Source organism: Cebus imitator, unplaced genomic scaffold (genome assembly GCF_001604975.1).
Source record: "Cebus imitator isolate Cc_AM_T3 unplaced genomic scaffold, Cebus_imitator-1.0 Scaffold112, whole genome shotgun sequence".
Lineage (NCBI taxonomy): Eukaryota > Metazoa > Chordata > Mammalia > Primates > Cebidae > Cebus > Cebus imitator.
In genome coordinates this window covers 715769-732058 of record NW_016107427.1, presented here as the reverse complement: position 1 = coordinate 732058, position 16290 = coordinate 715769, and the positions used below count along the sequence as shown (strand labels likewise).

The 16290-nt window shown below is 48.5% G+C and overlaps 1 protein-coding gene across 2 annotated transcripts in view; it reads right to left on the bottom strand.

The window, feature by feature from the left end:
* Positions 1–5093: 5093 nt before the first annotated feature.
* LSS (lanosterol synthase) overlaps positions 5094–16290 on the bottom strand; it is a 36065-nt gene continuing 24868 nt past the window's right edge. The window contains exons 18-23 of one of the 2 annotated variants that reach the window (XR_001828089.2): positions 10902–10967; positions 10359–10439; positions 9147–9317; positions 7721–7799; positions 6328–7062; positions 5094–6295 (exon numbers count right to left, since the gene is read on the bottom strand). Coding sequence is in view for 1 of the 2 variants with exons in the window: in XM_017538496.2 (XP_017393985.1) it covers positions 6931–7062; positions 7721–7799; positions 9147–9317; positions 10359–10439; positions 10902–10967 (529 nt within the window). In the remaining variant the exon portion in view is untranslated. Of the gene's footprint in view, positions 7063–7720; positions 7800–9146; positions 9318–10358; positions 10440–10901; positions 10968–16290 lie in introns of both variants that reach the window. The other variant, XM_017538496.2, reaches the window with a different exon arrangement.

The window sequence follows — 16290 nt, the reverse complement described above, 5'->3', positions numbered from 1 at the left end:
CAGCCCCACGATGGCCCCCACACCCCGAGGAGCACTGGGAGGCCCTGAGGGCTGGGCTGGAGACTACCTGCTGACTTCACTCCCCCATGAGAAGGGTCCAGCAGCGCATGTCCACCCCTTGGACCATGAGCACCCGTGTCTAAGACACCAGTTGTTCCCAGCTGCACTGCTCCTGCCTGCAACTCACTGCAGACACCCCCGACCAAGGCGTGGTCCCTCAGGCTGTTGCACGGGGCTGTGGCTTATGGGGTCCTGCTAGGGCAGGCGTCTGTCGGTCCGTGTGATCATCTTGAAACCCACCCTGACTCCCCCTCATCTCCAATTACTTGGGAAAATCAATCACCTCAGTGTCGTTTCTTGGCTCTGAGGGTCTTGTTTTATCAGCAGCCAGAACACAACGGAAGGGTCATCTCATCCTTGTGGGAAGGGACGTAAAACACAAACCAGTGGGCCGGCCACGCTCCAGCCGTGACAGGCACCCTGTGACCTCCAGCCCTGTGATGGTGACCCTCCCACCTGGGCCCCCCAAAGTGCTGGGATTACAGGCATGAGCTGGAAATTTATTATTTTAATGAAGACCAACCTATCAATGTTTTCCTGAATGGATCATGCCTTTGGTGTCATATCAAAAGAGTCTGCCAAACCCAAGGTCACCTGGATTTCCTCCTATGTGATGTTCAAGGGCACTCAGGTGCAGACGCCCCAGGAAAACAGTCTTCATTCAGCCCTACGGCCTGATTAGGTGAGTGTTGATTCCAGGAGAGAAGGTCTCAAGTCAGACTTGGCGGAGAAAGGGTTTCTACACCCCAGCATTCCTTACACAACCCAGCCAGCCTGGTGCTGCCCCACAGGGCTCACGCCCCAGATGAAGACAACAGGGGCCCAACACAGCCCACTGAAGAGGGGTACAGGGCATCCAGGATGCAGGGCAGGGAGAGAAGTGAGGGTTGAGTCACAGATGCGTCCCAGCTGAGGCCAATGGGGCGCTGAATGGCTTTTCCTGCACTGGCTCCTCCCATCTTCTCCCCACTCCAAGGACACCTTCTCTGGACATCACGTGCTCTCCGGCCACAGACCTATCAACATTCTGACAGCTTTCTGATCTTGACCCATTATGCTTTTAATATATTGCCGGATTCGGTTTGTTAGTATCTCGTTAAGTATTTTTATCTCACAGGGGAAACTGATCTGAATCTCCTTTTCTTGTAATGTCTTGGTCTGGCTTTAGAACACTGGCCTTTTAAAAGGCCCCGCAAGGCGTTCCACGCCATCTTCTAGCTGTTCTTTCCTTCCTACATGCCAGATAGAATTCACCCGTGAAGCTATCTAGGCCTAGACTTCTTCTGGGAAAGTTTTAAATTTCTAAATCAATTTCTTAAATAGATACAAGGTTACTTATATTTTCTATTTTTGCTGACAGTTGTGGCTGTCAGGCACTTCATCCATTTCCCGTGGCTGTGGAGCAGGAGCATCAAGCTTTAACTACATCCCACAAATTCTAATGTCATGTTTTTATTCTCATTCAACTTGAAAGATTCTCGTTTCCCTTGTGCTTTCATCTTTCTCAAGATGCTTTTTTTTAGAGGAGCTTTAGGTTCTCAGCAAAATTGAGAGGAAGGTACAGAGATTTCCCTACTCTCTGCCCCAACAAACGCACAGCCTTCCCTATTATCAACGTCCCGCACCAAAGTGGTGCTTTTTTGAGACAGGGTCTCGCTCTGTTGCCCAGGCTGGGTAACATGATCAACATGCCCAGATCATGTTGTGCAAGTGGCATGATCACAGCTCAGTGCAGCCTCGAATTCCTGGGCTCAAGAGATCCTCATGCCTCAGCCTCCCAAGTAGGTGGGACTATAGGCACGCACACCCACTCAGTCCCAGAGCAGCCGATTTGTTACAGCTGATGAACCTACATGGACACGTCATTACCCAAAACCCACGATTTACACTGGGGTTCACTCTCGATGCCCGGGGCCCACACTTTACACTGGGGTTCACTCTCGATGCCCGGGGCCCACACTTTACACTGGGGTTCACTCTCGATGCCCGGGGCCCACACTTTACACTGGGGTTCACTCTCGATGCCCGGGGCCCACACTTTACACTGGGGTTCACTCTCGATGCCCGGGGCCCACACTTTACACTGGGGTTCACTCTTGATGCCTGAGGGCCGACAGTTTACATCGGGGCTCACTCTTGATGCTGCACATTCTCTGGCTTTGGACAAATGTACAATATCCTGTATCTGCCATCACAGTGTCAGGCTAGAGTAGTTTCACTGCCCTAAAAATCCTCTGTACTCTGCTTATTCATCCCTCTCCTGGCCCTAACTCCAGCATCCACTGGTCTTTTTTTTTTTTTAAGTGTTTTTACAACTGACTTTATTACTGTTTCCACAGTTTTGCCTTTGAGGATGTGATCTATTTGGAATCACAAAGTATGCAGCCTTTCCAAACTGCACAACTTTTTCACTCAGTTATATGCATTTAAGGGTCCTCTGCGTCTCTTCACGGCTTGATAGCTCATTTCTTTTTAGTGCTGAATCATATTCCACTGACTGCCCCAAAGTTTATTCACTCATTCACATACTCATTCACCAACATTTTGGTTGTCCTCACATTTTGGAAACTATGAATAAACAGCTATCAGCATCTGTGTGCAGGTACTTGTGTGGACATAAGTTTTCAACTCCTTTGGTTTTAAATACCAAGGAGTGCAACTCCTGGATATATGGTGAGAGTATGTTTTGTTTTGTAAGGAACCACCAAGCTGTCTTCCAAAGTGGCTGTATCTACCCAAGTTATCAAAAGAGAAAGGAAAAAAAAAACAGAAATTAAAACAAAACAAAACAAAGTGACCATACCATTCTGCATTCCCACCACCGAGTTCCTGTTACTCCACATCCTCACCAGCATTTGGTGGTGTCAGTGTTCTGGATTCTGGCCACTCTAAGGGGTATACTGGTAGTTTTAATCTGCATTCCCCTGATGACACATGATGCGGAATGTTTTCAAATGCTTATTTAACAACTGTGTATCTTCTTTGGTGCAGTGTCTGTTAGGTCTTTGGCCCATTTTTAAACCAGATTTTCTTACTGTTGGGTTTGAAGAGCTCTTTTGGATACTGATCCTTTGTGTTTTTCAAATATATTCTCCCAGTCTCTGACTTGTCTTTTCATTTTCTTGACAGTCTTTGCAGAGCAGACACTTTTAATTAATTAATGTATTTACTGAGACAGGATCTCCCTCTTTCACACAAGCTAGAGCACCATGGCGCAATCACAGTTCACTGCAGCCCCGACTTCCCAGGCTCAAGTGATCCTCCCACCTCAGTGTTCCAAGTAGCTGGGACAACAGGCACTTATCACCAAACCTGGTTAATCTTTTTATTGTTTTGTATGGATGAGGTTTCACTGTTACCCAGGCTGGTCTCAAAACTCCTGGGCCCAAGTGACCCTCCCACCTTGGCCCCCCAAAGTGCTGGAATTACAGGCATGAGCCAGAAATTTATTATTTTAAATGAAGCCCAACCTATCAATGTTTTCCTGCATGGATCATGCCTTTGGTGTCATATCTAAAGAGTCACTGCCAAACCCAAGGTCACCTGGATTTCCTATGTGACATTCTAGGGGTTTTATAGTTTTGTGTTTTACATTTAGGTCTCTGATTCATCTTGAGTGTGTCTAGATGTGAAGGGTATGTCAAGGTTCACTTTTTTACAAATGGAGTTTGGTTGTTTCAGCATAATTTGTGGAAGACTGTCCTTTGGCCATTGAATTGGCTTTGCTCCTTTGCTACTGATTTTCAGTTCAGCTTAAGTCTCCTTGGTGGGAAGTACGCTCCGCGTGACGTCAACTTAAGTCCGCTGTGGCGGGAAGTACGCTCCACGTGACGTCAGCTTAAGTCCGCCGTGGTGGGAAGTATGCTCCGCGTGACGTCAGTCCTTTCTGGCATCCTGAGACTCATCTCCTGAGCCGCTATGGTCCACCTAAGCACACGGGCCACAGGCTCTTGAAAAGCGTGTGCTTCACCGTTAGGTGAAGTATCCTCTCAATAGCCCATGCCTGTGTTGGTGGTAATGATGTTGTTTCTCCCATTAAAATTGTGAATTTATGTCATGCTCTTCAATTCTGCAGTTTTGTTCATGTATTTTGAAGCTGTTATTAAGTGCATATACACTTAGGATTGTTACGTCCGGATAAACTGATCCTCTTTTCATTATTGTCTCTTATTTCTGGTATCATTCCTTGTCCTACAGTCTATGCTGATATTAAAAATATCAAGATTCTGAAACTTTACATCATAGCAAACAGAGAAAGCCTACGATGGCACCAGGGAAAAGACTTCAGGATGTTCAGTATCTGTCCCTGATAAAAATAATTTGAACTCAAAAATCTTTAATAACTTACTCAAGATAGCAAACTTGATTTTTAATCACATTGAGCCAAGTATCCCCTCAGACAGAAGCTGCACAGGCGCAGCCGCCATCTCTTCCTGGTCGTTTCTTTTGCCAAGAGCACATCACGGTGATGAGTCCTCTACGACAGGTCACCCTCCTGGCACCCAGAGACGCCGACGGGGGAGAAACAGACTCCTCTGCATTATGATCCAACTGTGAACAAGAAAGCCTCTTTGTGGGACAGAAAAAATACACTCGCTTTAAACAACAGACTGAACACAGATGTGATTTATAAAGGAGAAGACAGGGCAGGACAGTGACACTGAAGTCCTGCATGTGTTAGTAACACTGAAGGTGGCAGGGAACCGCTGTGTCCTGTGACTTGAAGGCCACTATGAAGGAAAACAATGCAGTGAAAGAAAGTTCCTCCTATGTGGACATGCCTCTCATTTATTTTTCTAGATATGTCTATGGGCTTTAAAAGATATTAAAATAGGCTAGCTATTATCTCTTAAAAGAGAGACATATTTTCCTCGGATAACTGGAGGCACGCCTGTGACTCCTCACACTACTCCTGTTCCCTGAACCAGGCTGGGCATCCCACTCATTCCACAGGCGGCTGAGGCAGGACAGCCAGAAACCCCAGACCTGCCATTGCTCCCCAGGTTGAAAGAAACAGCATGACAGCCTTCTGCTAAGGGCATCAAATGTCTGTTTATTAAAGTAGTTGTTCATAAAAGTATAAAGATGGATTTACATTTCATTTCCAGAAAACTGTTATTTTGTACAGTGATCTGGCCGTGGCTAGGAGGCCCAGGGACAGTAGCCGCTGCTCCAGGCAGAGTCTGGGATTCACTGTCTGTCCTGTTGCTCCCCCAGGTGGGGAGAACACATGGGCTGAAGAAAAAAACAGCACGTGCAAACCTGACAGATGCCAAGGGTCCCAACACAATTCCTTCAGCCAAACTAAACCCTAGTTTCAAGATGTGTAGGAAAGTGTTGACACTCTACAGGAAGCTGCCTGCACGTGCAGCCAACCAGGCCCTGCATGCTCCAAGCAGGCAGGCGAGTCCCAAGGAGAGTCAGTGACAGCACATGGGGCAAGGGAGCTGCGCAGGAGACCCCAGAGGGCATGGAGCCTGGGTGAGAGCCCTGGACCCCGCACCAAGGCAGAGGGGTGGCCCTGAAGGACTCTAGGAAGGAAATGACAGGCTCTGAGGGTGTCCAAAGATCTCCACTGCCTGAGGGAGGACAGTCAGCCAGGGGGAGGGCCCAGGGGCTGCCACCTGCCCAGGAGGTGGCAGGGAGGGGAGGAAGAGCAGATGAGGAGGCGTAGGGTGTGCCCTTGGCAAGGCAGCAGTGGTGATGAAGTTCTCAGTGACTCCTCCCAACGGCCAGGGAGAACAGTGACAGTCTCAGGGTGGCTCTGAGCACGTGAATGGCTCATCCACATCAGTCAAAGGCATAGCCAGGACCTGAACTTCCTATCGTAAGCCCTACATCCATGCAAGCCAGACCAGTGGGGTCAGAAGCTAGAAGGGAGCTCAGAGGATCACCCAGAGAAGCCTCCCCCGACACCTGGCCCTCACTCCAGCCCAGAGCACCTGCCTGGGCATGAGACTGGCGGCAGCTGTAGGGGAGCCTTGGGTATATATGCTATGCCTCCAGGGTGCCATCCTGCTCAGCCAGCCTAGAGTGGTGACAGACTGGGCGCTGGCTGTCCCTGTACAGAACAGTGCCCTGAGATAGTGACCATGACTGCTGTCTGCCCCTCACCCCTGGTTATGCTGTGCCTCCCAGATGCATTTCTGTCCATAGGGCCACTATAAACCCTGTAGGCACCTCACAAACCGCATTCCACGCGGGTGAGTTCACGACCCACGGGTATGGAGGCTCCCTGTTAAACAACCTCGGGATGCTCCCTGACACCCCCACCAAATGCAGGCAAGCTCACGACCCAGGGGCATGGGGTTCCCTGCTGCACAGCCTCGAGATGCTCCATGAGCACCCCCTGCACTGGGCTGTTCACGGATGTGCACTGTACATGCCATTGTCAGAATCGCCCTTGTGTCTGTCAGCCTGGCAGACAGAAGGTGCAGGAGCAGCCTGCCCAGGGCCAACCCCAACCCAGAGCCCACATGACAGTGCCAGGTAGGAATCGCACAGGTGCAGCTGTTCCTCTCCCAACTCTGCTATTGGTCAGAAAAACCCTGCTAGCCTCACTCCCTAGGGAGGCCGTGCCCAGAGGCAGTGAAAGGCACTGTGCCTCCCCAGGGCTGTGGCTCCTGTGCCCCCTCCTCACCCAAGCCTGACAAGCCACTCTCAGAAATGAGCCTATGGTAAAAATCAAGAGTCTAAGCCACCCACCCTGTCCCCATCCCTGCCTCCAGCCTGGTCCCCAGACTCATGTCTGTGAGGCAGAGGTTGAGGGGCTGGAGCCAGAGACAGGGTTATGGGAGGGCTCCCCGACCCAGCCAGGACCCCTTGGCCTTACTGGACCACACAGACGGCACCCAGCAGGCGGGCATGTTCTCAGGGGTGGCCGGCAAGAGCTCTCTCAGGGTAAAGCTGGGAGAAGCGGCCGAGGGCCCAGATGGGGAAGACATTCCTGTAGCTCGTGTAGGAGATGGCACAGGACTTGTTGAAGACCCCGGAGATGTTTTCCTGAAAGAACACAGAAAAATAAACACAAAGGCTCCACCGGTCAGCTGAGGGCTAGTCCCTGAACTGTACCCTGGCTGCTGGCTTGGCTGGCTTGTGGGTAAGCCTGGGAAGGGCTGATAATCGAGAGCATGGGAAAGCAGGCAGTCCATCCCACGTCAGTCAGGCACCATCAGCCGAGCTCAGACTCCCCGTCCTGCAGCAAACTGAGCCGGGGTCACCAGCCCCTCATGACCAGGTCAGCTTCCACCAACTCAGCCTCATCCCAGGGGAGGGTAGTTGGCCTTACATGATCTCATGACACCCACACCACAGGGATAAGCAGAGGCTGCCTCCTGCCCTTCCGGCTCAGTGAGGGGCCACCAGGTCGTCTGGAGCCGGAGGGTCTGTCCTGGAGCAAAAGGGCTTCCCGCCCACTGGCTTCTCCCATCCAGCTCCTCCCCCAGCCAGAGCATCACTTGCAAAAACAGCAAGACCTGGACTTTAGGACCCAACAACCTACCACAGACCTGCCACCAACTCTGGCATTCACTGGCAGAGTTGATGCCTCCCAAGCGTCCAAAGTACCCCAGAGAAGACACAGGGCAAGGGGACGTGGAAACAGCCACACACGATGGAGGCTGGTGCTGGGCCTTATGCACTCAGGCCCCTGGTGGCATACCTGGGGCCAGTCGCCGTTAGGGAGCTGTTTGTCAAGCAGACACCGGACTCCTCTCTCCTGGGCCTTGATGTCAGGATGCCTGGCGGAAGAGGAGGCTGAAACACGCCCCCCGAGCATCACCCTCACCCTCACACGGCCAAGTCTAGGGACAAACCCTGGAATGCTGCAGTGAAAATGGATGCACCTAAACCGACATCTACAGGCCCCACCAGGTGCAGTCAGCACCTGGGGCTCCTGCCGCACCTTTCCTAGGCTCCCTGAGAAGCGGAGACACAGTGATAACAGGTTGGAGACACAGGCCTCCTCAGGCCTGCCCTGGTGGCTCCAGCACAAGACGCTCTTCTGTGCCCCCCAAAGAGGAGCCCAAGACTGTTCCCACCCAGCCCACTGGTCTTCACGGTCTTCTGGAAGCCACAGGAGCTCACACTTGCTTGCTGGCCAGGATGATACCAAGCAGGACCCAGGGCTCAGTGGACCCAGCTTAACTGTGGGTCCCTGACTAACCTGCCCTCAGGGGTCCCCCAGACTCTGCTGCTCCTGCTCAAACAGACCTGTTCTAGCTTTTAGGAAGATTCCCCAGATGGCCACAAACCTAATAGGGCAGCACAGACGGGATGCTGTGGGTGCATCTGTGTGTGTGGGTACACAGGTGCCTGTGCACGCATACGTGTGTGCATAGACCTATGTGTGTGTGCATCTGTCTCCATGTATGTACCTATGTCTATGTGCGGCACAGATGGGATACTGTGGGTGTGTGTGTGGGTACACAGGTACCTGTGCATGCATACATGTGTGCATACATACTGTGTGTGTGTGCATCTGTCTCCATGTACGTATGTCCGTGTGCAGCACAGATGGGACGCTGTGGGTGCATCTGTGTGTGTGTGTACACAGGTGCCTGTGCACGTGTACGTGTGTGCATACATACTGTGTACATCTGTCTCCATGTGCGTATGTCTGTGTGTGCACATGCACACCTGCATGTGGCTGCGCATGTGTGCACCAGGCACATATGTGGCTTGGCACCAGCTGTGGACACAGGAGGGCCATAGAAAGCAGCTGCCACTGCCGCCATCACTACCACACCAGGAAGCAGCATCCTCATCACAGCCCACCTCACCGTTTCCAGGGGTCCCTGATGCCGATGCTCTGCCACCAACACTGCAAATGGTGGGTGGTTCACTTTTAAGAGGCGAGCCTCTCTGCAGGGCCCCATGTGGTCAGAGCGACCCATCTCCTTGCCCTGGGAACCTGGCACGTGGCTCTGGTAGACGTCTCTGTTCCCTGAGTGGCAGCTGAATCGCCTCTGGCCCACAGGCCTCCCCTACTCCTCTCTACATTCACTCAGCCCAGGCCACTTGCTCACAGCTGAGTGTCCCTCCTCCACCCAAACCCAGGGCTCAGGGATGGGGCCCATCATCCCCACCGAACGGCCATCAGCCCCATCAGGGCCCAGCAGGTGTTGTGGATCTGGGACTGGGCGCTCTGCACGTAACGCCGCTGCTCGCAGGACTCAAAGTCCTCCCCCCAGCCTCCGTCTGCCATTTGCCGGGACAGCAGGAAGTCACAGGCCCAGGAGACCTCTGCACAGGCAGTCCTGTAGAGACCAGAGACAGTAGACACCATCACACCAGGGAAGGTCCCAGGGAAGGGCCCCTAGTTTCTCACCCTGGCAGGCTGCCTTAGGGTATGGGGAGGAGCCTACACTACAGGGTCGCCCTATGTGAGGGCCATGGACCACTACTGAAACCCCTGAGCTTGACTTCCACAGATGTGAAGTGGGAGCAGATACTCCTGGCTCCCAGAGTCATTGGGGTGACAAAGGGACATGCGAGTACTGCAGATGGCCGCACAGACGTGTCAGACTGAGTGCGGTCTGCAGTGCTTGTGAGCAATGCCTTATAAGCTGCACCCAGACAAGCACAGTGCTCCCCACCCCCAAACACCCACACGGGAAAGAGTGGGGCAGCTGGAGACAGGGCTGGGACCGGAGGCCTCTTGCCTTCTAACCTGGTCTGGGGGGACCTGGACCCTAATCTTCCTACTCAGGGTTGGGAGGCATCTGTGTGCCTGGAGGGGCTGGAAGCCAGACGTGTTCCTCCAGCACACATTTCAGGAAGCTCTGGAGAGCTGTGGGACCAGGGAAGCATCCTCATTTCAACCTGAGACCTTGTCTGAGAAACCGATCTTATCTCACTGTTTAAAAATATTAAAAAACAGGCCAGGTGTAGTGGTTCATGCCTGTAACCCAGAACTTTGGGAGGTCGAGGTAGGAAGATTACTTGAGCCCAGAGCAGCGTGAGCAACACAGCAAGATGCCATCTCTGCATGAAAGTTTTAAAAAATTAGGTGTGCAATTAAAAAAAAAGAAAGAAAAAAAAATTAGTCAGGTGTGGTGGCGTGCACCTGTGGTCCCAGCTATTTGGAAGGATCGCTTGAGCCCAAGAGTTCGAGACTACAGTGAGCCTGGATCATGCCACTGCATGTCAGCCCTGTTGACAGAGTATGACTCTGTTTAAAAAAAAAAAAGAAAAAGAAAAAACCACCCCTATAATCAAACATTAAAGCAAACAACAGTCATGTCAGCGGATTGGGCTGAGAACCCCGCCCACCAGAGGACCGGCACTCACTCACTCACCCATCTCGGTAGCTCTGCCCCATGCAGGCAAAGGCCTCCAGGCCAAACCAGGTGCCGTAGGTGAAGCACACCCCCCAGGACCTGGAGGGAGACAAGGAGAGCCTCAGCCCTTCAACCCATGTTCACAGCCGGTGTGTGAAACCACAGGCATTCTGTGACATTCACACGTGCCCCAGCCAGCCCACCAACTCCAGTGCCTCAGGTGTTAGGGCCACGGAAGACAGCAGCTCCATCTGCTGGGCCCACCAGCCAGACACCCGAGAACAAGCAGTGAGGGTGGAGGGGAACAGCCACACTCAGGCGACAGTGCACATCCAACACAGGCTGGCTGCACTCAGCAACATGCTGAGCAATTTCACCAAGGCAGAGGCCAGGCATGCCAAAAAAGGAACAAGGTCCCCCAGAAGTCATGGCCTGGCAGCTCACTTCCAGAAACGTCTGGTGCAGCACCAACATACCACCCAACATTTATGAAGGCAGTGTGTGAGAGTAGAAACCTCTGGATCCCACGCATGTCTGCACTCATGGGCGGGGCTCACTCACCCTTCCCAGGAGCCGTCTGCCCTCTGCTGCCGCCGACAGAACTCTAAGCCCTGCTTGAGGGTCTCCCTGGAATACATGAGATTGGCCCAATGAACAATCCGGCAAAACGGCAGTTTGCCTATCCCAATGCCACCCATTTCAGGGTCTCAAAAGAATGAGCATGGTCTCCCTTAAAAACCACATAAAAATAAACAGTTTACACAGACCTATGAGGGTTTTTAAACAAAGCAACTACAGGACACCAGAGCGGGAAGCAGACTGGCAGAGTCTGAAAAAGGGATGGCGAGGAAAGCAAGGCCTTGGGAAGAAGCCCCTGCAAACACGGCTGCAAACAGGAGCAGCATCACTGAGACCCAGTGGCCCGGGCTTGAGCAAACCAAATGAAGTGAACTAAATAAGAACAGGAAAAAATCACTTAGAGAGAAAACAACAGATTTAGAAGACAAGGAAGACCCATCCCAGATCTAACTGGTATTTCTAAAAACAACCAGTTCTCCAAAAAGGCTGGAGTGAAGTGTCTATTCTGGTGTCAGCCTGCAGGATGTGAGACTCATCTTTAACCAGCAGATCAAGCAGGGCTGATAGGTGTCGGTCCTGGGACTAAGGTCCACGTGATTGCAGCTCTCATCGTGCTCACAAACTCCCTCTACCAACTCTCTCTTCTGGTTTTTGTGAGATGCCATCTAGAGAGGCCCCCGCAGCAAAAGGCAGTCAGCAGCTTCCAGCTGAGGAAAGGGATCCTGCTGAGGACCCCGTGTGCTCAGAGGCAGAGCCTTCCTCACTGGAAGCTCAGGCGAAACCCCAATCCTAATACCTGACTGAAGCCTGGGGAGACCCTGTGGCCAAGGACCTGAGAGGTGCGCCTGGACTTCTGACTGACAGAAATGGTGAAGTAATAAATGTGTGTTCTTCTAAGCCACTAGGTTTGTACTAACACTGTCACCAGCAACAGGTGAAACAAAGAGTCAACAAACAAATTAATAAAAGCAATAAAAGAAGTGACAGGACTACACTAGATACGGTGAGACATAGAACGTTTTACGTATTACATTTGAAAACTTAGACAAAATGTACAAATTAGAAAAATTAACTTATCAAAACTGCCTCAATCAAGAAACAGAGAACCTAAACAGTCCTAAAACTACTAAAAGAATGAGTCAAAATCTAAACTTTTCCCAGAAAAAAACCTCTAGGCCTAGGAATTTTTAAGTGAATTCGACTAAATTATCAGGCACACTCATTCAAATCTCACACAAACTCTTCCAGAGAATAAGAAAGAGGAGGAACATTCTCTAGTTCATTCTAGGAACCCAGAGAAATAAGATATGGAAAAGTGAAATTTTCAGGCTACTTCACTAATGAACACAGATGCAAAACTCCAAATTAAAACTGAGAAACTGAATACTGTCTTAAATATAGACCAATACAAAGGTCTATCTCAGAAATACAAAGGCGTCTTAACATTAGAAAAATCCATAATAATCCTCTACAAATTAACAAACGACACAAATATATAATCATCTCAAAGCAGACAGGGCAGTTTGAGACCAGCCTGGGTAACAGAGCAAGACCCCATCTCTATAAAAAAATTTAAACCTTAGCTGGGCACAGTGATGCATGCCTGTGGTCCTAGCTACTCAGGAGGCTGAGACAGGAGGATTCCTTGAGCCTAGGAGTTTGAGGCTACTGTGAGCTATGACAGCACCACTGCACTCCAGCCTGGGCAACAGAGGGAGACCCCATCTCTTTTTTTTTTTTTTTTTTTGAGACGGAGTTTCGCTCTTGTTGCCCAGGCTGGAGTGCAATGGCGCGATCTCGGCTCACCGCAACCTCCGCCTCCTGGGTTCAGGCAATTCTCCTGCCTCAGCCTCCTGAGTAGCTGGGATTACAGGCACGCGCCACCATGCCCAGCTAATTTTGTGTATTTTTAGTAGAGACAGGGTTTCACCATGTTGACCAGGATGGTCTCGATCTCTTGACCTCGTGATCCACCCACCTCGGCCTCCCAAAGTGCTGGGATTACAGGCGTGAGCCACTGCGCCCGGCCAGACCCCATCTCTTTAAAAAAAAAAAAAGAAGAGTCAATTGTTTTCCTACAAGCAATGAACAATTAGATTTTGACATTTAAAACACAATGCCATTTACATTAGCTCCAAAAAATTGAAATCCTTAGGTATAAACAACAAAATATGTACAAGATCTATATATGATGACATCTACAAAATTCTGATGAAAGAAATAAAAGATCTACCCAATTTGAGCTATAGATTCGATGGAATCCCAACCAAAGTCTCAGCATTTTGTTAATATCAACAGACTGATTCTAAAATGTACAGGGAGAGGGAAAAAAACCCAGAACAGCCACTGCACTGTTGAAAGAGAACACTGACGTGAGAACACTGACACTAATTGAGTTCAAGGCCTTCTACAGAGCTACAGGAACCGAGACAGGGTGGTACTGACGAAAAGAACAAATAAACCAATGGAACAGAACAGAGAGCTCAGAAATAGACCCACGCAAATGCAGTCAACTGAGTTTTTACAAAGGAGCAAAGGCAACAAAATGTCACAAAAAAAGTCTTTTCCACAGATGGTGCCAAAACAACTGGACATTCACACGCAACAAAATCTAGACACGAACCATAAACCCTTCACAACAGTGAACTCAAAACAAATCATGGACCCAGATGTAAAACGCAAAACTTAACAACTCCTAGAATATAACACAGGAAACAATCTAGGTACCCTTGGGCTTGGCAGTAACTTTTTAGATACAGCACATGATACATGAAAGAGAACACTGATAAGCTGGACTCCATTAAAATAAAAACTGGCTCTGCAAAAGATACTATTAATAGAACGAAGAAACAAGACACAGACTGACAGAAAATACCTGTGAAAGACATATCTGATAATGGGCTGGCAGCCAAAATATACAAAGAACTAAAACTCAACAATAAGAAAACCCAATTTAAAAATGAACCAAAGACTTTAACAGACACTTCGCTGAAAAAGATATACTGGTGGCAACTACTGTATGAGATTTTAACAGAATGTCATTAGGGAACTACAAACTGAAACAAGGAGATAGCACTACGCACCTCTTAGGACAGCTAAAACCCAAAACACAACACCAAATGCCAGTGAGGATGTGGAACAACAGGAAGGCTCATCATTGCTGGTGCAAATGCAGACGGTGCAGCCACTTTAGAATACAGCTTGGTAGCTTCTTACAGAACACGCTCTTACCATGGGATCCAGCAATCACGCTCCTTGGCATTTACCCAAATGAGCTGAAAACTTACATGCATGCTAACATTGATAGCAATTTTATTCATAGTTGCCAAAACTTGGAAGCAAGTAAGGCATTCACCTCAGTAGATGAATGGATAAACTGTGGTACATCCAGACAATGGAGTATTATTCGGCACTAAAAACAAACGTGCTATCGAGCCAGAGAAAGACAGTGAGGAACCTTAAATGCTTATTATTAAGTCAAAGAAGCCAGTCTGAAAGGCAAAACTATAGAGACAGTAAAAATATCAGTGTTTGCTACTAAGGGGTTCCGGAGGTGGGGACAGGGGATGATGGGTGGAGCACAGTGGACTGTGGGGCAGTGAAATTACTGCGTGACACTGCAATGGTGGACACATGCATTACACATCTGTGAAAACCACAGAATGAACAACAGAAAGAGGAACCTGAATGTAAACAACGGACTTCGGATGACAATAATTTATGAATGTTGACTCATCAACTAGCAAATGCACCAATTTAATGCAAGATGATAATATCAGCAGAAACTTGGTGGAAGGTGGGAGGAGTTAGTGGCTTTATGGGAAAATGGCATCTTCCACTCAAATTTTCTGTAAATTTAAAACAGCTATAAAAGATAAACAGCATAATTTTTTTTAAAGTTTAGCAAATTGTCTAGCTATGAGATCAGTATCAAAATCAATTGCATAAGAATTTATGAGTCCACAGTGATAATAAATAAGTAAATAAACAGAGGCAAAGGAAAAGCTTTTGGAAGAACATCAACTAATACATATGGAAGGAATGACAATTTTGCAAGCATTATGCAAATAATTGATTCAGGCAAGAAACATCCACAAATGCTAACAATAACAGGTATAAGTCTGATGAGAAATAAGACATTTACATAGCCTAAAACTGTCTCCCAATTAAAAAAAAACCAGCAACTTCATAGTGGAGAAACTAAGTACAGTGGTGATCACCGTCATCAAGGGATCAAAGTGGATGTGTGCTTTCTGGTAGGATGCAGGAGAAGGCCCCACTTCTTCTGCAATATTCCTGACAAAAATGTACAACTTCATAAACTGAATCTAATCATGAGACACCAGGAAAAAAAAAGAAAAAAAAACACTGAGAATATTCTACAAAATAATTTGCTGAACAATTCAAAAATGGCATGGTCATCAAACACAAGGAAAGACTAAGGAATTATTCCAGGTTAAAGGAGTGTCAATGTTATAACTAAATGCAACCCATGTGCACAGTAAGAAGGATAAGGAAAAAAGAAAAAGAAAAGAAAAATAATTAAAAATAAATAAATAGGCCAGGCGTGGTGGCTCAGGCCTGTAATCCCAGCACTTTGGGAGGCCGAGGTGGGCGGATCACGAGTTCAAGAGATCGAGACCATCCTGGCCAACATGGTGAAACCCCGTCTCTGCTAAAAATACAAAAAAATTATCTGGGCATGGTGGCACATGCCTGTAGTCCCAGCTACTCGGGAGGCTGAGGCAGGAGAATTGCTTAAACTCGGGAGGTGGAGGTTGCAGTGAGCCAAGGTCGTGCCACTGCACTCCAGCCTGGCGCCTGGTGACGGAATGAGACTCTGTCTCAAAAAATAAATAAATAAAAAATAAAAATAAATAAACAAATGCAACCCTAATATCGGAGTAAAGCTTGAGGAAAAATTTTGCCATAAAGGACATTATTGGAACAATTAGGCCAATCTGAATAAGGCCTGCAGATTAGTATTTCATCAACATTAACATTCTGACTTACACTTGCACAAAAGAATACACCTGCTAAGAAATACTCAAGCAGTTAGAAACACAGTACATCCTATCTGCAACTTCTCCAATGGTTCAAGAAAGAGTATCTGTGGAGCACGTGGGAAGGAAGGCAATGAATCCCACAGAGTAGAATGCCACCCACTAAGGAATCCTAGTAAGATGAAACAGGAGCACTTTTTATTAATTTTGCAACTTTTCTATAAATTTGTAAATTTAGGGGAGAATTTAAGTCTGTGTAGTAAAATAGAATATTCCATATAAACAGTGTTAAAGTAACTGGCAATCCCATACTGTATCTCAAAAACTCTCTAGGTAAATTTAAAATCTTTTTTTTTTTTTTTTTTTGA